This window comes from Solea senegalensis, linkage group LG5, assembly GCF_019176455.1.
Source record: "Solea senegalensis isolate Sse05_10M linkage group LG5, IFAPA_SoseM_1, whole genome shotgun sequence".
Lineage (NCBI taxonomy): Eukaryota > Metazoa > Chordata > Actinopteri > Pleuronectiformes > Soleidae > Solea > Solea senegalensis.
The window spans coordinates 15,965,054-15,991,206 of record NC_058025.1 but is presented as its reverse complement, the minus strand read 5'-3'; the positions used below and the strand labels follow the sequence as shown (position 1 = coordinate 15,991,206).

General features: G+C 39.3%; 1 protein-coding gene across 1 annotated transcript; it reads left to right on the top strand.

Moving 5' to 3' along the window:
* The first annotated feature begins 1,857 nt into the window (after positions 1-1,857).
* Positions 1,858-26,058, top strand: mapk1 (mitogen-activated protein kinase 1). The gene is made up of 9 exons (XM_044026424.1): positions 1,858-2,243; positions 15,537-15,719; positions 16,293-16,482; positions 17,128-17,244; positions 19,363-19,477; positions 20,081-20,212; positions 20,949-21,058; positions 21,222-21,350; positions 23,362-26,058. The coding sequence occupies exons 1-8, from the start codon at positions 2,098-2,100 to the stop codon at positions 21,336-21,338; spliced, it is 1,110 nt and encodes a 369-aa protein (XP_043882359.1). The 5' UTR covers positions 1,858-2,097; the 3' UTR covers positions 21,339-21,350; positions 23,362-26,058.
* Positions 26,059-26,153: the final 95 nt, after the last annotated feature.

Genomic DNA, 26,153 nt, shown 5'->3' with positions numbered 1-26,153 from the left:
CCATTTATCAAACATGGTAGTTATTTAAACTCTTTGTTTTTCAGTTATTCATTTTGCAGACCGACCAAGCGAGCCACATTCACTTTCATGGCCAGAATCAAGAGGAAGAAGAATGTCACGGCCCCAGAGCTCTATCATGTCAACATCAGGCAAACAGTCAGGGATCAGAGAGAAGAGTCAGCCTCTGTTCTCAGGTTTGGGATTGTCTTGGTGTCCTGAGACAGGGTCAGAGACCCTTTAGTGAAACCTCAGGCCACTAACTTTCTGTCAAAACCTTCCTGATTTTAGAGTGGGAACTCGTGAAACATGTCAAATCAGTGCATTAATACTTGAGGGAGTCAAAAAGACAGAGTGGGGGGTCCAGGTTCTTAAAGTGAAGCCAGAGAGTGTCTGAAACTTTCTCATAAAATTTGCAAAAATCCTCTACATGACTAATTTTAGTCATTGTAAACCATGATTTTTAGTATTTGGAAAAAGAGAAGGAAAAAATGACATTACAGCTATGAATGTCTATTACATTTAAACAACTACCAGATGAGTTCACACAATGCAGAATAAGCCTATCAGGTCCACAGTTGTCTCTCTGTTTCTCAGTACAGCTGTGTTTTGAATCTTGTGTTCCATGGAGGCAAGGAGGGAACACAACAGAAACACTGTGCTAGTAAGAAGTAAGTGAGATGGCTGCACCAGGTCTTAATACGATTGAAAAAGCCATGAATCACCAACTTGTGAAAGTGGATTTTACTGAAAAAAACAAAAAAGACACTGAGCAGTTTGAAGGGATAACTGCTTGAAGGGTTAGGGGTAGGAGAAGATCTCAGATGCAGTGGAGCTGTAAAGCTGCATTGTTTGGTATTCATGAACAGAATTATGTAAGATTTGTCTGCTGGCCCCTTCATCTGAAAATTGGCTCTGTCAAGCAATACTATCAGGCATGACCCTGTGTGCACTGGCAGAGCAGAGGCAGACAGGGACAAGAATCCCTTGTCTCGTCAAACTGCTGAATGTTGTTTTACTGTCTGTTTTAAACAATCATTACAATTCACCTCTGAAACCCTGTGATTCTCACCAACCTAGGGGTGAGAATCACAGGGTACCTCACTATATGGCACGATATGATACATGGTCCACAATACCAATAATATTACGATACAACGATTAACTGAAGAAAACAAATTGTGCAGGATTTCTCTATTTATTCACATCATAGAGAACAAAGTGCATAAAGTCTATGTATTGAACATGAACCATTATCCCGTTGTAAACTCTCTTCTTCGGCCAGGTAACTTCTGCCAAAGTTTCCCTCATTAATTTGAGCAGCGCCCAAATAAATGTAAGTATTGACACCCAGCAAGTGAAACGGGCAGAGACTGTTTACTTTACAGCGCCTTCATTTATTGAATAAAATATCGATAATTGCCCTGGCTTATCAATTATCGTATTGCAAGAGGAGAGGCGACAATATATCACCAGATCGATATTTTGACCCACCCTTACTCCAACCTATTTGCAGTCCTGTGGCTTTACTAGCTCAGTGTCGTGACTGCCTCCATCTGTCTTGGTCTAAAATAAATCCTTGCAAAAAGTCTGTAGCTGACTTTGCTCAGCCTATTTACATCACTGTATTTTAACTTTGGTGATAATAGTGTTACTTTGAGAGCTCAATATACCAAAGTGGTAGTTGGGTATAAAAGTTTACTACTGGTGTAGAAGTAGTACCTGAAGGCAACATTGGCCACCCACAAAGGAGTTAAATATTGTAAAATGTAATTTAAAAGGAAAAGAAGTAGAAAGGGGGGAGAAAAGGGTAGATCACATGACCGCCTCCGTTATTTCCTGCAGCAGCTACCTCTCCTCTCTCCGCTGCTCGCTCCTGCCTGTGACGGCACAGCAGCAGCAGCACTGACGGCACGGGAAGACAAAACACTGCACACGTCGTGAAGGCCTCTCACTGTAAACGCTGCTGCAGTTAACCACACCGACAACGGACTCAAACACACACACTCTCAAAGAGTTTTCTTATCATAGTCTGTCTTTTAGTATACAAAAACAACCGAACATTTCATAGCCTTGTAAAAAAAAATACCAGTCCTCATAATGGCGACAGCTGCCGTGTCTGCCGCTGCTGGCTGCGGCCCCAGCCCCGGGTCGGGAACGGAGCTCGTCCGCGGACAGGCCTTCGACGTCGGACCTCGCTACAGCAACCTCTCCTACATCGGGGAAGGAGCCTATGGGATGGTTTGGTAAGTTATAACAGAAAGAGACCCTTCAGTCGCACAGCTGTTTGTTTTGTTTGTTTGTTTTTACACGTATGTCGTGTGGAGTTTAGCTTCTCTCCGTCACAGGTCGACATATAATGTTAGCTAACAGGCGTCTGTTTTAGGTTAATACAGCAAAATGGTGTTTTAATTCTGGGGGGCTAGCTGTCATTAGCTGTATGAAAGCAGTCCCGCTTTCGTGTGGAAAACCAGTTTAATCACAGATGAATTGCCAGATTGTATTTCGCTTCTGTCTGTCAGTGCACTTTTAGTCCGTGGCATCAGTGGTGAACAGGCTTTTACAATAAAGTGATATTTGTACAGAATGGGCGTGTGTGCAATCATCACTTTAACATTGATTTTACTTCCAAGTATTATTGTTCATTATCTTTTTAAATAAGTGTTGATCTATTTTATGCTTAACCATTAAGTGTGTGAGTTTTTATTAAGGTAGATAAATTAAATGTTGGGTCGAGTAATCGAGCTGATTTTTTGCCCCTTTCGACTCAGTAAATCGACGTCATTAATTGGCAATTGGCTACACTAATCTCGATCTATCAGCCACAGAAAAGCCATTATCAATCCCTCTAGTTTTTATTCCTAATCTGTACATAATCTACGATCATCGAATACTCCTGAAGTAGATGTTGATGGCAGCTGTGCACACTATGCGTGCATTTGTTTATTTTTTATACATTTTCCTCAGTAGTTTATGTTGCTCGTATTTTGTGCCCATTGTAGTGGAAATTATAGTCATTCAATTCTATTTATATGCAGTTGTGTTTGTGGCATACAGCTCATATATGCTTGCATTGTGGGATTTGTTGTAACATTTGGAAATGAATTCCTGCTTCAAAAGCACAACATCTTGATGTTTTCTTAAGCGTGTGGTGTGGTAGTTGTTCTTAAATGTGCCCACTGTACTGTATTACATAAGATATTGTCCTTGTATCAAACAACAGCAGTGTAATTCTTTCTTCTCCTGTGGCGAGACGAGCTGCATTTTCTGGGAGCACTGACTTTTGACACACAGCCTGTCTACAGGGAACACACTCACACACATATACACATGCAGTGTTTATCATGTTTCTGAGTGCAAAATGGAAAACAACCCAATCAAACACACACAGCCATGTGTGTTTCTTGTATGATCTGCTATCAACAAATTATTAGTACCCGCTGTAGCTCAGCGCAAGTAAAACAGATAAAACACTGTTGGCCAACAAAGCCGCAGTGTTGGAAGGCTGTTGAGTTGTGAAATTTTAAAAGAGACAGTAATACATCTAAGTCAGGGCTTATAGCAGTAAAGTAAAACTGTTCCTCACAGAGAATTGATCAATTTTTAGTAAAAGGAACAGTGGACATGTTTTCCTTTTAGCTTACAATTAATGTTGACATGTTACGAGTGGTAACTTGTAGGATTTAGTTTCAGTTTTAGGCTTGGTTCTAATCACTGTGGTGTTTCTGCACTTCACCTCTCGTTTATCAGGCACATTGTGTGGGTGGCACTGTGATGTTTCACTCGGAGCTCCTGCGCTATACCCCATGTATTGTTGTTCTGGTTACAGTAAATGCATCTTCCAGCAACGCTAAATGCATTTGCAGAAGAGGTCCTGTGCCTTCCTCCCTAAGATGAAGTTGACACTCTGCTCTGTCCATTGATAATATGCTTTGACATCTTTTTTTCTGTGTTTTGTTATTTTGCTTTCTCAATTTCATTTCTATATTATGTTGTACAAAGAATTTGTTTAGTAATCAGGAAGCCTTGTACTATTTGCATATTTGAAATAAACAGTACAAACAAACAAAAGATCCCCCAAAAACAGGCATAGTTTACAGTTGACCAAATGAAGGTTATAATAATATCACCCATTGCTTTAATGGATCAGTTTGGTACCTGTGCAGGTGTGAACAAGGCATTTTACATTTAACCAAAACATGAGCTAATGTTTAAAAATGTGAGTCTCAAGTATCCTCCAAGGGAGTGATTCTAAATGTATTAGGAGTTAAGATTGCAACCAAATACAGGAAACAACCCACAAACACAATTATTTGTGAGTATTGAGTGTCTTTTATTTCCTGACATCAGAAGTCACAAGTAATGGCAACAAGCAGAAGCAAGTCTGTAATGCTTGCCGAAGGTTATAGAGGTCTGGCAAATGCCAAGATTATTTTTTAGCCCTTGAATGACTGTATACATATTGTATCAGCAGCAACAGTCTATAACACTTCTCAAGTATTATAGTAGTTTTATAGTAGTTTTACTTTAATCCTTGCACGTATGAAAGCCACATTCTTAACGTTGTGCTGTTTTCTGTATTTTTGATGTGCTCAAAGGCAGTTTGCCTTTGCCTTTGTCTTGCTGTGTTCTTAAGACCTTGGATTTTCAGACAGGTGGACATGTTGCATTGATCTGCAGCAGCCAGAGAAAGTGGTGCAAAGTTTGCTTCGCAGGCCGCCCTCAGTGCATCTGAAACCTTTGTCGGCCTCTTCAGGAAGTTCTTCTTTCTTGGGCTATTTTTTGTGGTTGCATTGCTGGAGTTACATATCATAAACAGCTTCACTTGTTGAAAAAAAGATGAAGTCTACATATATATACATATATATGTATGTATATATATATATATATATATATATGTGTGTATATATATATATGTATATGTATATATATATATGTATATGTATATATATACATATATATATATACATACACATGTATAAGTCGATTTCAGAGGCTTATGCTGTACAGAGAGTTAGAGAGTTTGCTAATCCAAATGTTAATCCACAAAGATGTGAGTGTGTTAGGACATGTTGTGTTACAGAATCTGTTCAACTGTATGGTTAGAGGATGATTGACAGTGAGTGTCAGACCAGGCTTATTTTTGTTTTCAATAGCCTCTAGTTGACAGCGAGGCTGTTGCATGTCAGGGCTTTCCAGTGGCTGAGGCCCGAGCAGATTGACTGTGCACGGTGTCTTTAACTCAAGCTCCAGCTCATGTAAACAGTCTGCTTACATGATCACGAGACACTATATCACCCTCTGTGATGACATTCAAACTCTGCTGTGCCAACCTCTGCCTTTTTCAGCCTGTCCACATGAAGAGTTAGATCAGGGGGGAATAGTACCACAGATGCTCCTATTAATAAAATGTTTTATATCGAAAAAAGATTGGAATTGGTGGACAATGTGGGAGAACCAAAACTAAGGGATGCCACCCCAACCCAGTGCTTGGTATGGGAAATCTAACAAATGTGTATATATACTGCATCTTGTAATGAAGCTGCTGCCACGGGTAAGGCTTGCTTTGCATTAGCTGTAGCTTAATATACTGTTTTGTTTCATAGGATGTTGCCATAGACTCAGTTTGTGCTACAGGCTCAATCTCCTCTGTTAGGAGTGCATTCCAGGTTTTCCACCCAGATAACATGGTATTCATGTTGTGGATTTCATAGGAGTTGTTTGTAAAACAAATGAACACACTGAAAGCAGACCTAGGTAGTAGAGTTTGAAAAGTAGTTAATGTGACATCATCAGGTTTTGCCCACATAATAGTCATAAACCAAAGAAAACCAGCAAAACCTCTCATCTCTCAGTGTAATAGCTTCATTCCCATTTGTGATTTGTTTGTGATTGTGAACAAAGCACCATTACGTCAAGTCATATAATCTATGTCTGGGAGATACTGGTCCAGTCTATTACTGAGCATGTGAAGAATCTGGACGGAGCTCATTTTATTGTAATATCATTTTATAGCTTTAGGTAGCTGCTGAGAAAGACGGTGCATGACTTTGCAAAGTGGCATCCTCCTGTAGCGTCTAACTTCAACTCTCAATATTGACTCGTTGACCCTTCTGATTCTTAGCTGTTGCCAATGCGCTGCTTCATCCTGCCATGAGCCATCCTCTTGAAATGCCACTGTGACGCCCATCTCCATGGCAACCCCTCTGCCTCTGACATCAGTACCAGCCAATGGGGGAGGGGGGGAGAAATTGAGAGCCTTGACACTTTGAAATCCCGTTGTGCAATTAAGAAGGATATATAATTTGTGTAATTTAGGTGATTATGCCTGTCAGGATGAGCACAATGACCTCTGGTTGAATAAGCATGTGAAACCTACTACTGCTGCTTCTCATGGCATTGAAGCTGATATTGATGTTCATCACCTGGGCTGAGCAGGCATGTTTATTGATGCACTACTTTACTTCCTTTGCTGCATCCTCCATACGTTTTGCGAAAAACACATTCAAGCCCTTCTGCTCAAGTTACAGTGTTATATATGATGTTTGTGTTTTTTATAGTGGATGTGAGGGGAGACCAAATGCACCAAGGTGGTCAGACGGTGTTGATGGTATATTTTGGTTTCGATTTAATGTTGGAATATATTTGCAGAGGTTGAAGTTATTTTTAAATCAGCTTGCACATTGTCAGTGAATGTGCCAAAAATACATTTCCATTATTGATAAGCCATCATAAATAGAATCTGAATAATGACAAATTTTACTTAAAAAATAAATCAATTCATCATTTAAACTGATTTATTAAATGTTGCGATGAACAAACACCCTCTAATCATTTCGATGTTTTTTTAATTATATTGTTTTGTACAATGTCTAAAACCATATTTCTTTCCATATAGCATACAATATTCAGTTTACTCATGCTTAAGATGAAGACAAGCAGGATATACTCAGAATTTTAAATTGCTAGAAGCTGTCAGTGTTTGGCATTTATACCATAATACTAAATAGGTTTTGTTTGAGCATTGTTTAAATCAGTTTTTTGGTTGAAATCCTGGATTATCTACACACAAAGGTGTAACATGTATTTATTTGGTGCAGACATCATGGTTCAGTGCATGCAGTCAAATAACACATTCATCTCACCATGAGTGTGTTTAACAAGGCAATCACATGCAAACACAACGAGATAACATACTAACATGGCAAGACACTCGTTAGATTGAGGGCCAGGAAAGCATTTTCACTGGTAGTGTGTTGTCATACTAATATGGCAAAAAAGAATTGCTCAAGAATCGCGGTTCATCATAACACAGACAATTGCAGACAACGATGATGATGTCAAGACACACTGAGAAGACTGCTGTTTCTCTGCTCTGACAGTTTGTCTTTGACCTGTACGTATTTTAAATGAAGATCCTCATGACAACATGATGACACAGAACCTGGAAGTGTTATCATAATGAAATTGCAGATACCTATAAATGTAGTATGTAGCCGTATATTTTCAGACAATCAACACAAAGTGTTGATGGTACAAATGTTTTTTTCAGCACCTGTGAGATGAAAAAAGTTGTCCTATACAAAGCAAATGAGAATGTTTTTAAGGCTGCACTGCAGCAAGAGGTCATTTAAGGTTCCTTTGTTCACAGAAACAAAGGAACAAACAAAGGTGATTTTTTGTTTTTCTTATATCAGCACCAGTATTTGGATTTAAATTTTAGATCAAAAGTTATCTAAGCATCTTTTTTAGAGGTATCCTTAACAGCGTCACAACATCGATGTTTATTAAATATTTTTAAATCAGGTTGTATTGACTTAATTGTTAGTTAGCACATGCCCAAAACCACCTCAACTTAATTTGAAAATCTGGTAGCTAAAGAGAGCCATTAATTGTGCAATATGTTGTCCGATCACTCGATCAATCGCTTCAATAATCGATGACTAGTCTACTATTGAAATAGTCATTAGTTTCAGCCCTTGTTAGGATATTTGACTGCTGCTTATTTGAGGATGCATTTTACAGACGGCAGGTTTTGTCCATCACAGAAGTAGTTTATGACCTAGAGTAAAGCTCGTTTTTATAATCAGGGATGTCTTGATCAGCTGTTTTGACCCCGATCCATCTTTATTTGGTGAAGTATCTGCTGATACGGAGCCCTGATCCGATCCTTGTATTTGCATACAGAGCTGCACAGTACATAATTTTCTGAAAAATGGTTATTGCTGATAAAATAAATACTATTCCTAACTGAAGTTTAGAGAGCTGTGTCTGTACTGCTGCTGCTTTGAAGCTGCAGGTGTCACTGGTAGAGAAAGTGGGAGAGAGACGGAGAGAGGGTGATGACACGAGGGTGATGACACAAGGGTGTCATCCACTCACTATTGGCTAATCAGCTCTGTGTTTGTGTACAACATGACATTGAACTCTAACCAAAATGGTAAAAATATCGCTTCTCAAAACTTTTCTGTGATTTGATACAAGCACATTTTGATTTGAATTCTGTGCAAACACTGAAGAGTGTGTTGAACTCTAGTTACAGTGACGTTCTCACACTGTGTCCCCACGTATGTATGACTATGTGTGTGCGCCACATTGCACAGGGCAGAGAGAACTGAGCAAACCACTGCGGATCATAATGAGGTTTCTTATTAAAATATGACAACTTTTATCAAAGACGGGCGATATGAAATAAATGCCACTAGAAGTCTGCCCCAAATAAAGCTTTAAATAGAGCTGTATGAAGGATCTGGTCACTATCAATAAAATAGTTGCCAGCTGGCAGCTGGTGTAAATTATCAGGGTGAGGTGATTGGGGTTATTTCTAATTTCTGATTGGTCATTGAAAATCCAGATTTGCTCCAATATGGTGCTTAACCTCGAGATCACAACATAATCACCAATAGTAGTAATACAGCTTTGAGTGAAAATGTTTCTGTAAAAACAAACAAAAATAATGCTATAAGAGGTAATTGTGATTTATATTCTTACAGTACATGAAGCATATTATTAATAGCAGATAGACAAATCTAATATTGCCATGAAAAATCCTGTAGGGTATGATCAAATCTTTGTGTTTTTCTTAAAAAGTCTCCAATTAACTTGCATGGTGATGCAAGATTCCTCTCCTTCTGCAGTGCCCTTGCCTGATGCAACAGGCGAACGCTCTCGCTGAACACTAGCCTGTGAGTGTTTGAAGCCCGCTCCTTCAACCTGACGCACTGTTATTTGTAGAGCATCACACTCTGCAATGTGTGACTAGTTTGTGCACAGACATTAATATCTGTGCTTTCTGGGTGGGCACACGTCATCCTTAAACATAGTGAGCTTTTCCCCCTCCTTCAACCCAACACCCTGAACATTGTCATAGTAACAGTCCTATTGCATAACACTGACTGCAGTGTAAAGCCTTGTATTCCCATCTCCTTGGAAACAGAGCCCACCCCTCCCTCTAGGAGCCCCTTTCCTGGGCACTGAGCATGCTCAGAAAAATGATAAAGAAGCAGAGGAAATAAGTCATCTCACATCATGTCATCTTCAAAAATGAACTGTTGCACAGAAGAGACCAGAATAGATCTTACATCATCATCACAGCACTTTTATTTAAATTTAACTACATTGCAATCTTTACACTGGGACATTGCTGTGAGGTGAAATAGCGTTTCTATAACTTGCTGTTGTTATTATTATTCGTTATACAGTAGTAGTCATAGTCACATTGGACTGTTGATTATATAGGCCAACTTAAGCGGTCCAAATCTTTTTGGCAATTCTGTCCCAAAAAATTATACTGTCATCAAAATATTGGACTGTGAATTTCCCATTGACAGACTTATTGACTAATCTAGTGTCTCTCGGATTGTGGGCCACAGCCGCCTGATGGGCAGTGAGAGATAATTGAAAATAAGCAAAAACATTTTTAATTTATAGTATATATGCAAAACCTTTATGTGCCACAGTAATGCTGCAACAGAAGGAGCATGCGTGTATAGCTTGTACACTGTGTAGAAACTCCAAATACGAGAAGACAACAAAGGTTAGGGTGGTGAACGTAAGAACAAAAGAGTTATGACGTCATTATTCATCTGTGCGTGTGGTAGAGCGAGAGAGGTTGCGGTGCATCTGAGTATGTGTTAACAAAACTGTAATCATTCTTGTCAGCCGTGTTAGTTGCTATGGTGGCAGTGGCGGACTGGGACAGTAATTCAGGCCGAGAATTTGATGCCATTCCAGGCCACCCTTCTCATGCAGACCATAGAGCTTGAATATATTATAATGATAGTCAAACTATCATTTATGGTGCAGAATTACAATAAAGAAAACTGCCACAAAGCTGCATCCTAATAGATTAAGAGTAAACAAAAAAGCTTTTTAATTTAATTATGATTTATTATTTCAGCATGTATAAACTATCCTGTAGTGGCTTAAACATTATGCAACAAAATCATATTTTTCATTCATCTCTAGGTATTCTGGATTGATTGCCTGCCTGCCTGCCTGCCTGCCGTGTGTGTGCGTGTGTGCGTGTGTGTGTGTGTGTAGGGGGCTGGGGCTGTGCATGTGACTTCCACTATTGTTGCTTCAGAGGTGATGGAATTAACCCTCCGTGAGACACACAGTCTGCGGTGGTAACAGTGATTGAACGATAAACGCAATGAAAGCTATAGCGTTTTTGACTGACCTTCCCTCCTGGTGTCACTTATTTTGCAACATTTCGCTGCGTCTGTCGCAAGGGATTTCCGTTTTCTGTCCCCCTCTCTCTCTGCTCCACCTTTCCTTTTCTTCTGTCCATCCATTTCTCTCGTCTACTAGAGTGAAGACAGCGGAGCTAATTGACAGGTCGCCGAGCGGCGTCATTACGTAACTAGATGGATTGATTTGATTGGCCTGGGCGTCCAGTAACTCTAGTCAGTCCACTCAGTCCGGTGACTGTTCAAGTCAGGCCAGAATGACCATCAGGCCACCGGGAAGTGTCCCGGTGCTCCCGATGGCCAGACCGCCATCGTGCTGCAAATTGATCATTCCTGCTATTACTACCACAGTTACTTCTTCTGCTAAGCCCTAAGCATGTGTATAAAAAAAAAGAATAAATACCTGTTTTCTCTATGAACTGGTCACTCACGAACACCAACACAACATTAACAGTGTAACATAATTTTATTCTGGCAGACAAACATGACATGATGATTATTGTTGGTAAGGTTTGGCTCAGGTTAAACCCTCTGTAAAACATGAACAAATACAGCAAATGGACACCATTTATTTTTACCAGTGATATGTTATTTCGTTATTCAGCTTGTACGTTTGTTTTGACTCTGGTCCAAACACCGCAGCACTGGCAGAGCTTCATGACGACTGACCGGGAAAGGACGCGCGTGACATCATTTTTACATGACTCCAGATTGTTAAAATGAGTCTCTGAAGTAATGCTAAACTTTAAAAACAGAGGCATACATACTCAGGACACAGGTACGCTGGTTAGTTGTAGCGCTGCTCTTTTCGTTTAATAAACGGGCCACTCCAGTTTGACTGTAGGCGCGCTTACGGAGCTAGCGCAGCTAACAACGCTAACGGAGCTAACCTGTAAATACTGCCAAACCGCCGACATGATGAGCTAACGTTAGCTCCTTGTCTACAGGTGTCAGGTGATCAGTTCTTCTTCACACCTCTAAAACAGCACAGCGCAACTGTTTCAAGAGCGGCGAAGAAGAGCCGTGTCAGAGCTAATGGAGCTCTAATAAATTACGTGGTATCGGATTGGTGCATGGACTCCAGTACTCCAGCCGATACCGATGCCCACATTTTCGGCAGTATCGGAGGCATTTCCAATACTGGTATCGGAATCGGAACAACTGTGCTTTGCCTTCTTTCTCGCACTACGAGATCACAGTCAGCCATGTTAGATTGGTGCCATCTTCATCTGGCTGTGAGTGTTAGGACAGGTGTGGCCTGTTACTGACTGACTTAGCATAGATACATCCGTATCACTCAAAACCTTTGGCAAAGTAACAGCAACAGTTACAATAGTCCAGATTGCCAGAGAGCAACCGTCTCATAATGTAAAGTCCAAGGCTGTGCAGGACAAGACTCTCCCAGTGCACTGAGACAAACATTGATACAACACGTAACTCATTGTACTTTGTACTTCCTCATAGAGTTCCCTCTGTTACATGCCTGGACAAACTGACAAGGAACTGAAGGGCTTGCCTCAGTAAACATTGTGAAATGTAATGTGAGCCAAGATTGTCTTTACTTGATGTCGTCTTTGTTTCCTTGATGCAGGCTCTTCTGTTTAATTGTTGTGATTTTTGTGACAGATCAGAAAGTTGCATAACACACAGTATTTTTGTTCTTCTAGCTTAAGTGTTATTTTTGAGTATGAGTATGCCCAAGTATGATTTTAACACCAAACTCCCCTGCCCAGTGTCACATGGCTGATCTGCATGCATTGGCACACTGAGTGTGAATGTAGAAAAAGAGTAAGCAGGCTCATGAGCAGATACTGTTGTGGTCGTAACTGTTTTTTTTTTGTTTTTTTTAAATGATGTCTGCAAACTGCCTTGTTTTCGAGTAGTTTAGCAGTTAGTCAGTTTCAGCTGAGTTCACTGATGAAAATGCATTATCTCCATACAGCAAGAACAATCTCACTGCCAAGAGATTATTCTTGTGAGATTGTAGCGTATGTGAGAAAATAACTATGTTGTGTCAAACACTGGACGCTGTGCCATTGACTATCTGAAAATACAATATATCTGTGCCAAATAGTCTTTGCCATGGATCAGCTTTCACGAAGAAGCCGTGTTACTCCCTGCATCTACTGGTATAGAACAGTTGCATAGAGAGTGTTTCCTCCCACACACACACACACACACACTCCTCACACAAGTGGAAAGGAAGGTCACTCATATTTCCCTTGCAGAAGGCTGGCACACTTGTGTTTACATTTCAGTCCCTACGCCCCCATTGCTATAGCAACTCATTTTCTTATTTTGACATGCTCTGTGGGTGTTTTTCAGTTGTTTCTGTTTGTAATGTGCAGAAATTAAATAATGCTTGGCTAAATGTAAATGGTGACTCAAGAACACAGGTTTGCCGCTCTAAAGAACAGCTCTGTTACTACCAAATGGCAGCAAGATGCAACAGCTCAAGATCAGTTGACTTGAGATTTTAAAAATCTTGGACCACAGCAGTAGAACACTGGAGGCATTATGTTTTTGGTTTGCTCATTCATCCATCCCATTCTCCTGAAAATAATATCTCAGGAATGTCTTGAGGGAATTTCTTTAATGTGGCAAAAAAAAAACTCACTCACAGTCAGAGTTGAACTATAATACCATTTGTGTTAGCAGAGGTCAAGGTCATTTGGACTCCACAAAGGTACTTTTTGGCCATAACTACAGAATGGATGTGCTATTTATGATATATTTTCAGACAGATGTGTAATTGAATATTACACATAAGGTCAAAGATCCTGTTCACTATAACATCATAATCTTTTGCATGGGCACTATTCACTGTGACCTTGAAACTTGGAAAACTTGGTGGAGGCTTACAGCTGTGAGCCAGTAATTCTAGTTATTCTCATTTCATTGGATTGAAGGTTTTAGACAACAGGTTTCTGAACCTTATGTTGGCTTGCAAGATATACAGTAGGTTGCGTTCTTAGTGTGGTAATTGAAAACAACTCGGGCAGAGTGAGCATGAGAAAGCTAGTGAAGTACCTGAACGTATTTGTTACCATTTCTTTCCCATTTACAGGTCATTTGATTACATTGTTCTATATTACACTTGCTTGAGTTGTTTAACGTTTCTCCCTTAGCAGTGAAAACACAGAACTGCTCTCCTCTGATTTTGTGTGTGTGATGTGAAAGTCTCATACCTCCCTAAGCTGTGTTCATTATGTCACTGACTCAGGGTATGGTTTTTATATTTTATAGTGATGTCCTCGTGCTAATCATTTCCTGTATGATGGTATAATGCAGTATGCTTACATTTATACTCTTCGAGCTGTGATATGCAAACTGTTGCTGGCAAACTTTGCATTTGACTTTTTTATCGCCATCTATTTTTGTAAAATGCTGCCACACTGCCGATGTCTTTGACATGGGTGTTAGAGGAGGACTGACTGTTGCCTAAAATGAAATAAAGCCACCGGACTTTCTGTCTCCTGTGGGTTGGGCTAATCCAAAATACTGAAAACAAGGGGGGTGTTCTCTGAAGACACGCTGTTACCTATGGAACAGGGGTGCTCTGAAAACACCCCCATTGGCAGATGAAATCAAATTAACCACAGACTGTATGAAATTAACACGGCAAAAATTCGACAGAATTTGAGTCGAACCAGAACCTATCGACTCATAAATGACCAGTCAACCGAGACTTCACAGCCCTACTTGTGTGTCTTGTTTTGCACCCAAAGATATTTAGTTTATGTTCACAGAGCATCAAAAAAAATATTCACATTTAAGAAGCAGAAATCGGAGAACTGAGAAATCAATCATCAAAATAGTTGCAGATTACATTAGTATAATTGTATGAGTTGTAACTTTGTAGATAATGTTGAAATTAGTGATTGTGAAGAAATTGACTGGTTTGATTGTGAGGCTGTGCAACTTGTTGAGTTGTCGGTGCCTCAGTTCTGATCAATAAAGTGTGATAAATTTTATTTTATAGCTCTTTTTTCCTCCTTACAACAGCAAAGATTATTGCCAGTTGTACACTTGTCAATTCAATTCATGAAAAGCTTTTCTTTATGTAATATTATTGATCAGTAAAGTGATTAGTGTCACTGATAGTCTGATCATATTGTAATAATAAGCTTGTTGTATGAGTCACTGCATTTTAATCTCTCTTCTGGTTTGAAGTAGAACACATTAGCTGGACTACAGTGTGATTTCAGGACAAACTGTTTGATACTGTTTGATCCTGATAGCTGCTGCTGCTGATAGAAGACCCAGCAGAGATGGTGAACTGTGCTTCATTGTGCTGTCATTGTTGACCACAGCAAGTGACAGCTGTGGTCACTGGTCATGCAGGATAATGGAGAGGTTCTTCAAAGTCAGAAATTGTTGTTTTTTTTCTACTCTATGGAGTTTAGTTTTACTCATACATGGCCATTTTTCCTTATCTAACAGATACTGCAGCAGTCTTGTGGTTTTGTGGTCCAGTCCATTTGTTACCTCACATTAAAAGCTTTCCACTTTCCACAAACCATAAGAGGAAAGCAGCATTTATGGCCGAGGTTAATGTCTGACTTGACTGTTCCAGTAAAAGTGGCTTCTCTGTTTCTTTTTATGTAAGTCGATCATTTTACCTAGTTAGAAATGGTAATGGTAACAGGTCAATGGTTTGTCTTTTTTGTGTGTGTACACGAGTCATTTACAGTAACAGAGACGTAAAGTAGTAAGCACAGTTTGTCATATTGCTCCTCTCTGTCTATGCTTATTGGATAAGACACAGTAGAGTCTGTACTAACTGTGAAAAACAAAACATTTCTAGTTTTAGTGTGATAACTGAACTTTGTTGTGTTTTTCTTTTAGTTCTGCTTATGACCGAGACAACAAGATCCGCGTTGCCATTAAGAAGATTAGCCCTTTTGAACACCAGACGTACTGCCAGCGCACCCTGAGAGAGATCAAGATACTTCTGCGCTTCAAACATGAGAACATCATCGGAATCAACGACATTATCCGCACGCCAACTATTGACCAGATGAAGGACGTGTATCCTTCTAAAAAAATTCATTGAATTTTCATTGAAGTTGATGGTTTTCCTCATGATCCTATTTTTTTTTTACTTCTTAAAAAAAGTATGTTGTATGAAACCTCAGGAATTGAGTTGAACCCCTGAATTGAAGAATCACCCAGTCATTTTGGGGTCATTCACCCAAATCACCTTGTTGATGTCTTAAGTTTGTAAAGGTCCAGTCACAGTGTGTAAAAATAAATAAATAAAATAAATACATCAAAATAAAAAATTAAATGTGACATCTACTGGTGAGATTTCATAGTGCAGCAAACGGAGGAATCCACTGGGCACCACACCCTTTCTCAAACATGTCAGGGGGTGCAACATGGCAGCCTCTGTAAAACAAGGCCCTTGTCGAAAAAGCACATACACTTATTATACACTTATTCACACATACTATTTAATTTAAGCCAATCAACCCTCTTTACTAAACGCTGTTCCATTAAATGCAACTGTCCTCTTGATAAGATTATTCATTCTCCTAATGGAGCTTATAGTGTGGTATCAATGCTAATAAAATTGGATTTCCTTCACCCAGAACTGTGCAGATATATTGTCCAGGATCTCATGGAGACAGACCTGTACAAGCTCCTCAAGACTCAACACCTGAGCAATGACCACATCTGCTACTTCCTCTACCAGATCCTACGAGGGCTCAAGTACATCCACTCTGCCAACGTCTTGCACCGTGACCTGAAGCCTTCCAACCTTCTGCTCAACACCACCTGTGATCTCAAGGTAGAGACTCAAAGAGAAGTTATGGAGCGCTAACAGATCTCAGATCCAGCAGCATGTTTTTTGGAAAAAGCAACAGGATTGTGGCTCTGATATGTCAGTGATACAGAGTCAACAAGTCATAAGCAATTTTCATGAGGCATCTCCTCTGACTTCTCATGTTCTAAACAGCGAATACCAATTTCTCCCCCCAAACGATTCCCAGAACCATTTACTGGTTCTGGTTCAGCAGAGCCCACAGATTATGACTATACACTGTATGTCTGTCCTCATAGTTTGTCTGTGAGTACTGTATGTTGGTTTTTGTAAAGCAGGGTCCTATGAACTGCAAAATTAATTCCAGTAATCCCTGACAATAAAGTTGTATCGTATGTTTAGTTGTGGTTGACCCAACACTGCAATGCACTTTTGTGTTTATAAAATAGAGGTATATCGTTTAACTTGGAAAATGATCAATCACACTTTCCCTCACACATGTTATTGACCCTGGTTAAAATGTGCAATAGAAATAATTTTGACTTGACTTGACCTGACCAAAAGTTTGTGCACGGCTTCTCGAAGCAGATGAAGCTTTCAGCAAAATGACAACGGATCATTCAATGTTGCAGCCATTCCATTGTTTTGTCTGTGATATTTTTCTCGCTGCAGATCTGTGATTTTGGCTTGGCTCGTGTAGCTGACCCCGACCATGATCACACTGGTTTCCTCACAGAGTACGTGGCCACTCGTTGGTATCGAGCACCTGAGATCATGCTCAACTCCAAGGTGAGTGTTTGTGAGCTGTAAAAATATCAGCATTCAGGGTTAAAAGAACGAGTTGACATTGTAAGGTTTTGTTTCTCTTACTTTCCACTTCAGTATTTTTTTAGTTGGCTTAAACTAGTCGTCGTGAATTCATGCTATGTGAAAACTGTTATTTAGGGGTGCACTGATTGATCGGCCATGACCGGCGACCGGCTGGTCAGACAGAGATATGCCGATTTTATGCCGGTCAAATGCACCTGCAAGCCGCATGCTCAACAGTGCGATTGTAACGTGAGCTGGTGCAGGTGGAGAGGCTAACGGGTTAGCAGTTAGCAGATACTGTTCTCCGGATAACAAGTTAGCTCAGAGAGTCGACAGACAGTGAAGTGGGGATTTCTACCCAGCAGCTCTCTGCACCATGTACAAGCGTTGACAGTGAGCGCTTGTTTAGCCTGGCTGGAAATGTGGCAGATGAGAAAAGAAACCATGTAGAAATGCTTCTGTTTTCAAAGAAAAACTTGCCATTGATTGTACAAGTGATTGCCTTTGTGTTTTGAGAAATATCTTTATGCTGCCAGGCTATATTTATTTTATTTTTATTCATTATTTATTCATTGTTTTTTTTGCCATTGCCTGGCTCTTACCAGTAGCATACCGTGGGGTTTCAGTCAGGGCCTTCAGTAAAAAACACGCCATAGCGCACACCACTGCACATCTATAGGCTACTGCATCATTACCACCACATATTCTGCTATGTCACTCAGCAAATGCAATTTCACAAGCCACTATATGACACAAAAACAAGCTTCCACATAAGCATAGGCGTCAGCTACGCGGCGGAACACTATTTATGATCAACAGTTTTGTCCTCACCACTTCTAAAAAATGTTATAAATTTATCATTAACACTGCAACTACCGTAAATGATGTACCTCTTCGGTGTAGGTCTTCCTCTTGAAATAATGTCCTTCTTTTCTCCAAACGATCGCCGTGAAAAGTGCACACGAAGGAGATCAGAAACATGATGGATCGGTGGTGTTAATCCAGTGATCATAGCTTTCTTCAAAACCCGCCAAAGGTTCAAACGTCGTTGATGACAACAGCAGGGGCTAGCGCCAGACACATCGGCGTTCTGTCACAGATATCACATTTTGATTGGCTGACGACACACGTCAGTCAAAGTTATAACCAAATAAGAAATGGCAGCTTCAACGAAAGGCCAGCAATACTACTAGAGCAGGTCCACGGAGCTATGATGCGTTTAATGACATCCAGGAAAATCCAGCTCAGCTTCACAAAAAATAACCATATTATTTCTGGAAATAATATGGTAAAAAAGTAATTGAATTCAGACACGTTCAGACACATTAATTTGATTATTAAAAATAACAATAATAATAATAAAAAATATATACTTTTTTGATATTGTCAGGGCCAGCAGGGCCTTCTCTGACAGCCCACCGCTGGCTCTTACATCTGTTTTCATACAGAACTTTACTTTTCCAAAAAATGCTTTTTAAGTTGAAAAGTGGTTATTCCATAACACTGCACATTTAAGATGTGTGCATCTTAGGTTAGTCTTAAAGAGTTTATCTGTTAACCTGTACCATTTCTTTTAACAGACATCACATGACTGAACAGTTGATTGTATTTCTATGTTAGAATTTTATATTAAAGAAAAGATGGAAAATAAATCTCTATGTGTGCTGTAAAGAGGTTTGAAAAAAAATTTAATCAGAATCAGTTAAAATTGGTATCGGCAGGTCAAACTCCATGAATAACCATAAATCAGAATCGGCCCAAAAAATCGGTGCATCCCTAGTGTTATTCCTTATATAAAACAATGGAGAGAAGTGTTCACCCGGTCTTGCTACTGCCACCACTTCACAACTTTACATTTGCTTTGTAATTAAATTGAATTATGAGTTTCATTAGAGTGCTTTTAGATGTTTTTTTTCAGATACTGTTATATAGTTTAGCAGTTACTAGAACAGAACCAAAATAAAGACCATCATTGTTAGAATACTATCACCGTCATATTGTTTGCTTTTATTATGCATCATTGCAAGATACAAGTCAACCAATTTACATCTAAATGACTTAAGATGTACTGTAATCACAACTGTATCTCTGTTTCAGGGCTACACCAAGTCCATAGACATCTGGTCAGTTGGTTGCATCCTGGCTGAGATGTTGTCCAACAGGCCAATATTTCCTGGGAAGCACTACTTGGATCAACTTAACCACATTTTGGGTAAAAATGTTGTGTTTTAGGATTGTTTGTGGTACAGTGATATTGTATTCCATTTATGTTTAATTTATTAACTGTATAAACAGACTACACCTGTTGTTTTTCTGCATTTTTTCATGATAGTTATCTCTAATTAGTTGAATGTGAAGACAGCGTTAATATAGATTAATAGTAAAAAAATAGCAGACCTTGAAAATTTGATGCCCAATGCTTTAATTATAGATATTTAAAATCGATATGCCGTAATGTTCAAAGCATATTTCAATAACTCTTAGAATTTAGTGTATTTTAAGACAAATGTGATGTCTCTTTCGTTAACATGAAGAATTTATGTCTTTACACTTTCACACCCTGTCAGTAACAATGGTTTCCTTGTGCTCGTCCATAGATACTGTAGCTGTAAATGAGTTTATTAAATCAACTGTGGTTCTGCCATGGTGCTGGACCACATATTGTTTCTCCCATCTGCCACTTTTCTTCTGTTGCAAATAAAATGTATTCTCATAGCTTCGAACTTTTAGCAGGGGCCGTATGAACTTGTCCTTCCTTTAGTGTTGTGCAACTTGTGAGAAGATTCTTCCCTATAATCGTTGCTTTGGCCCTCAGGTATCCTGGGTTCTCCCTCTCAGGAGGATCTCAACTGCATCATCAACATCAAGGCCCGGAACTATCTTTTGTCACTGCCCCCGCGCTACAAAGTGCCGTGGAACCGCCTCTTCCCCAATGCTGATCCTAAAGGTCAGAGCATGACCGACGACTCTTTTCTGTAACCTCTGTGTCTTCACACCTGTAGGGAACAGTGTCTCTCATACCTTGAGAGCTTGCTGTTTCATAGAACAGCTGATCCATCCATTTGTCCATTTTTTTTTGCCAGTTATCCTGAGACGTGTGCCAGGACTGCTCGGTTTCCTATAGTGAATCAATTTAAGTGATACTTGCATTTTTAGTGAAGAACCGCTCTATAACACAAGGTTAACAATCTTTTGTTTTTCTTCCTAAATCCAGATCCACCACCAAAATCTAGTAATTCTTTTCTTGGGCCATCACCTATTCTCCCATTCTTTCTTTTTTTTGCATTATGTTGTTTTCAATCATACAAAAACAATACTTCTTTGTCTGAATAAATTATTGTTGTTGCCTCTTGAGTTAATTGTTGCATGTCAGAAGAGGAAAAAAAGAGTATGCTCTTAGTCATGTAAAGAAAATCTAAAATTCTATTGTTATGCCGGGGTCCAAAACGGGGTTATTTTTAGGTTTTAAACATGGAGCAGCTCAAGAAATGACTCCCAGGCAGCCTCACATTTTCTCAAATTACAAATGTGAGTCTCAGTAGTTTATAGTTTTGCCCATGCAAATGTCTTTGTGGCACACAGGGTGTCGCAGTGCCCCCTTGTGCACATACAGTGTTACTGTTGTATTCTGACAGTAATGCTCTGCTGTTGACACTCTTTCTGTGGTTTCATTTATCCTGCAGCTCTTGACCTGTTGGATAAGATGTTGACTTTTAATCCTCACAAGAGGATCGAGGTGGAGGAGGCCCTGGCTCACCCTTACCTGGAGCAATATTACGACCCCACAGATGAGGTGAGAGTTTGTCAGAGTATGCTGAATGGACTCATAGGGTATTAATAGGGTTGTCACTTTTTCCAAATGCCATTTTTGTGTTTTTAGATGCTTAAATGTCATGTCTTCCCATGCTAAATCAGAATTTGTGTACAAATGAGTCTTCCTCTGACACCTTGTACAGCCCGTCGCTGAGGCTCCGTTCAAGTTTGACATGGAGCTGGATGACCTACCCAAAGAGACACTGAAGGAGCTCATCTTTGAAGAGACTGCACGTTTTCAGCCTGGCTTCAGGTCTTAACATCTCACACAGGTACGTCCACATTACTGAAGTCTACAATCGGAAAAAAAGGTGCTCAGAACAATATCGCTCTCCGCAGTTGCACTGCAGTCTTTAACAACCAGGTTTTCGTGGTGAACGACATCAGGGAGAAGCTTATTACACTAGAAGTGTTGAGTGCATAAAATCTACTGTAGGCATTAATGTTCCACGTCAGTAGCACTGCTTTAAATATAATCATACATTTAACATCTTAACATTTAAGAGCTAGTAACTTCGATACAGATTTCAGATTTGTCTTTTGGGAGAGTGAAACAGAAGTACTTGTCCATCTGAACAGACACTTTGTGAAGTAAAACACAAAGTGCAGTTGTGCTTTATCACTCTGGATTAGTGTCCAACATTCCTGCATTTGCAGTGAATTTAAATATTTTTACCTTGACATTGAGTCTCCACAGACACTGGCATCCAACAAGAATGAAAGCAATCTTTAAAAACAGTAGAAGTTTTATATGGAAGTGCATCATGGACAATTTAAATCTACCACATAGATCAAAACTTAATACAGACTTAATTAAATATGTTAAGTGTAGAAAGCTGCTGTCAGATGTGTATTGTACTGCCAGTTACCTAGAGATTCTGATAGAATATGCATTTTTAGTGTTTTGTACCAATACATATTTTCACCCGGTTCTTGAAGGACGTATTGTGTTAAGTCATGGGGAAAAAAAAGAAATGTTCTGGTGTTTGTACTAATATTTATTATTTAAGTGTTATATCAATACTGTGATTGATACTTTTTCAATGGTACTTTATTTGAGGGACGTGTCATAGTTTTCTTGCTCTACAGTAAGTACATTGGGCTGTTTTATGGTGCTGCTTAGTAAAAGTCTTAGACAGTTAAGAATCTTATAAGAAAATCATTTCAGTGAAGATACTTGATATAGTATAATTCTGGTGTACAATCTTGGATTCTTTTGCTTTTTTATTGATGCATAACCTTTACACAGAATATCATTTGTCTGCTGCCTCAAATTACTCAATAGTATAATATTGGTAAAAACTCCATTTTGGAGCAAAATGTCAAAATAGGAGATAGTGTTGTCATTTCCCTGTGGAACGCCAATCCTCAGATGTGGTGTCCATTCACCACTGATCACCTCTCACCACCAGCTGCTCCCTGACAGTATTGTAGCGAGTTTTACAAGCCATCATTTGCTTTGTGTCGTATGTAATCGGTGTTAACGCTCTGCCACATTTCAGTGAATAACAGGAATCTGATGAAGAGGAGGGTTGTGTGCCGTCTCCTGAATTCGAGTAGCACATTGCCACATATTTCTTAACAGCTTTTAAAATGCATTTTCCAAACCTTATTAAACTGAACAGTTATTTAACAGATGGGGGGGGGGTTTCATCAAATGTAATCCAGGTGATTATATTAGGAGGTCAATGTTCAAGCAGAAACTAATGTTTTTAGAAAGTTAATGACACTGTTAAATAATAATTATTGTCTGTGGAAATATTTTGATCTGACGTTTACTGGTTGACTTATGGCATGTTTCGATTCAGTATGGTACAGTACATATTTTTACCAAAATGACCATTCCGTTCCATTTTTCGCTACCATTCCCTTGGGGTACCAGAGTAATGGTACCGTTCAGGTGGAGCTAGGTGTTTTTTCAACGCCTACAGTCTATTCTCATACAAAGCTTGACGTCTTGTTGAGGCAAACAGCCACAAACCAAGCAGAAACAAACCAGAGCTGCTGGATGTTGTTTCACGTTCGTTGGGTTGGGTTGGGTGCGCGCACGAGACAGACAGACAGGAGGTGGACATCTCTTATAGACAAACTATTCAAGTTCCTACATGCAAAGAAGTTGTATGAAAACAATACTAAATATGGTCCAAGGGACTAACTTATCTAACTTGTCACACTTTTACACGCAGGGTTTACTACAGTTGTAGTGTAGTCCTATCTTCATGTAGGTCAATAGTTAATATTAAATAGCTCATCACACTGTCATTGTGCCCTCTCTCTCTCTAGATCTCTCTGTGGACTGGCCTCTGTGTTGCCACTGCTCCTCCCTGCCTCCACACTGTTGCTGTGATCATTATTATTATTTTTTTATTTTATTTCCTCTGCGGTTGTCCACATCACCTGGATTCCTTGGGTCTCACTCGTCAAGTCCACTTTGCTCAGGAATGGCGTCAGGAATCAATCAATCAATCAGTCATTCATTCATTCTCTTTCTCTGTCTCTCTTCTTCTCTTTCCTCTTTCTCTCTCTTCCACTGAGGTGAAAGGTGAGGGCAGCAGGTGGGGGTGGGGTGGGTTTCATCACAGCTAACAGTTTGTGGGTGATTTTTGTGTTTTAAGCCAAGATAAACAATTGTGCGTGTGTCTCTCAAAGGCTTTTGGCTCTGGCTATTCCTATTTGAAACTCTTATGTCCAGTTGAATGACTAGCTGTTAGATTAGCTGTTGTGTTTTTGTTTTGTTTTTTTCTTTTCGGTGCAAGTGTCGTCGCGACAACTCTGCCTGCATTGCACAAAAGATTCATTCATCATAAAAACAAAGGATCTTTTAAATTTTCTAGCATTTTGTCACACTGTCACAAGCTTGTGCTTATCTTCTATTTTTTTCCCAAATGAAATTAACTGATTTATGCAATGAAATCACATAATCAACGAGAGACTTTGCAGGCTACAAGCCATCACCTGGTGTTGACGAGGATCAATATTTTATGTGATTTTAATCCTTAAAACACGGATAGCCCAAATGCAAATGTATACATAGAAATATAAATATATATACCGTATATAGCCTAAAGAGTCTTAAGATATTTTAATGGCAAGTGTGATGACGGAAAGTAAATCAGATGAATTTGTAACCGTTTTTGCTATAAATGCCCGTTCTCTTTTCACATCGGCTTCAATGAGATGTCAGTTTGTGCTAAATGCACCAAAGGTATAGGTGCGTTGAAAGTATTCACCATCAGTTTCTGCCTTAGCCATGAGAATCTACAGGAAAAGTTGTCTATTTCACACTGGTCTGTACGTAACAGAGATATTTTTCATATGGAGGGAAATTCACTTCAGGACAAATTTATTAATCACAGAGCAAAGGTTGTTGTGCCTCCCTGTTTGTCCTGTTTAGTGTTTTCTTTTTATCTTCGGCCTCTCTTTCTCTTTCTCTCGCCTTGTTAGAATAATACTGTGCCCTTTTGCATGACTGTTATAAGCTCCGTATACAAAGACAAACAATGTTAAGTGCCACACAAGCCGGGCAGATCCGTGGGGTGAGCGCCCAGGCTCTTTCTGTTCTACCTTTTTGTGGTAAATCACACCTCCCAGTCACATGGTGCTTTATGTCTGCTCTCTTTCTTGTGTTTTCCCTTTTTTTTTTTTTTTTTTGTCTCCCGTCATTCATTTCTACACTTTAAATCCCCTTGTTTTTAGCCAAACTCCACATGCATGCAAAGATGTCTTGTGTTTGCAAATAGGAGAATAACCATATAGCTTATATTTATACCCAGTGACAAACTAGTTACCTGAACACGAGGAATGGGATCCAGGCATGATGCAGTTGAAGTAATACTCAAATGTAACTGGTCATGCTTTTCCATTCAATCCTGAGCAACTTTTTTTGCTTTAATTGCACATATTCACACTGACAACAGTTGGCAGTGTCAGTACCTGCAACTGCACTGTAACTAAAAGAAGAAGAAGAAGAAGAAAATGACAGAACTGCAGCAGAAGTCCAAACCATATTTTCACTTCCTGGCAGTAACTGCTGATTAAAGACTGTTGAATTAGAAGTTTTCTTTTTTTTTGTTATTCAATTTCAATGAATTATGACTTAAAGATTATATATACATATTTGAGGATTTGAAAACTTTTTTTTTCGGGAGGGGAAAAAACCCCGCAAACAAAGCCAGAAGTGGTGAGACTCCGTCGTCCTACTCAGAACGTTCTTTCATTTGAGTTGGTCTGCGGCGTCTTTTGTTTATGAGTGAGTCTCAAACATGTTCAGTGTCATTGTACATCTAGGCTTTGGTTATGATTTTAATACCACAACTCCAAAAGAAAAGCTGAAGTAGGTAGACTTTGGACAGTAGACGAAATGAATTAATCCAACTCTACCTAAAAGGATTCTTTGGGAATCAGACTGTGCTGGCACTAAGAAAGTAACGTTTCAAAACTGTTGAGCTGCTCTGAATCCAGTGTATACAGTCTGTGACAAAGGTATGAGCTGCAAACTCGTGATTGTTTTGTTGTGATTTTCACACAAGTCGTAAATTTTGAATTTTACAAAATGTTTCTGGTCACAGTGGACAGAACCGTCATATAAAATTATGGTTTACTTTGGATTCTTTCTTTCTTTTTTTGTGCAAAATGTGGGCCTGAAAGTGAATGGAGCTGTAACTGTTTTCACCAACATACTGAGTTCAACTCTGTCACAGCAGTGACGAGATGAACCACTGGAGGTCAGCAAAAGCAAGATTCACAAATGCTGTTGAGTTAATCTACAACTAGATAAAATGATATGAAAAACATGTAACTCCATCGTTGATATTATGAGTACCGTGCTCAACCAAAAGTCTAAAACAACAATGATCATGAGGTAACAGCAGAACTACAAATCTGTCTATTTTCGTAAAGTTATAACCATGTTCGTTTGATTCTTATCAAAAATAAAGAAAAAAGTCTTGAAATTCCTCAAGAACACCCTTCAAACGTAAATATATTGATTAGTTTTACTCATACAGTGTGTGAAATTGTGTAGTTCTGTGAAACATGACAAAATAAATAGCAAAGATCTAATTTTTCGGGGGAAA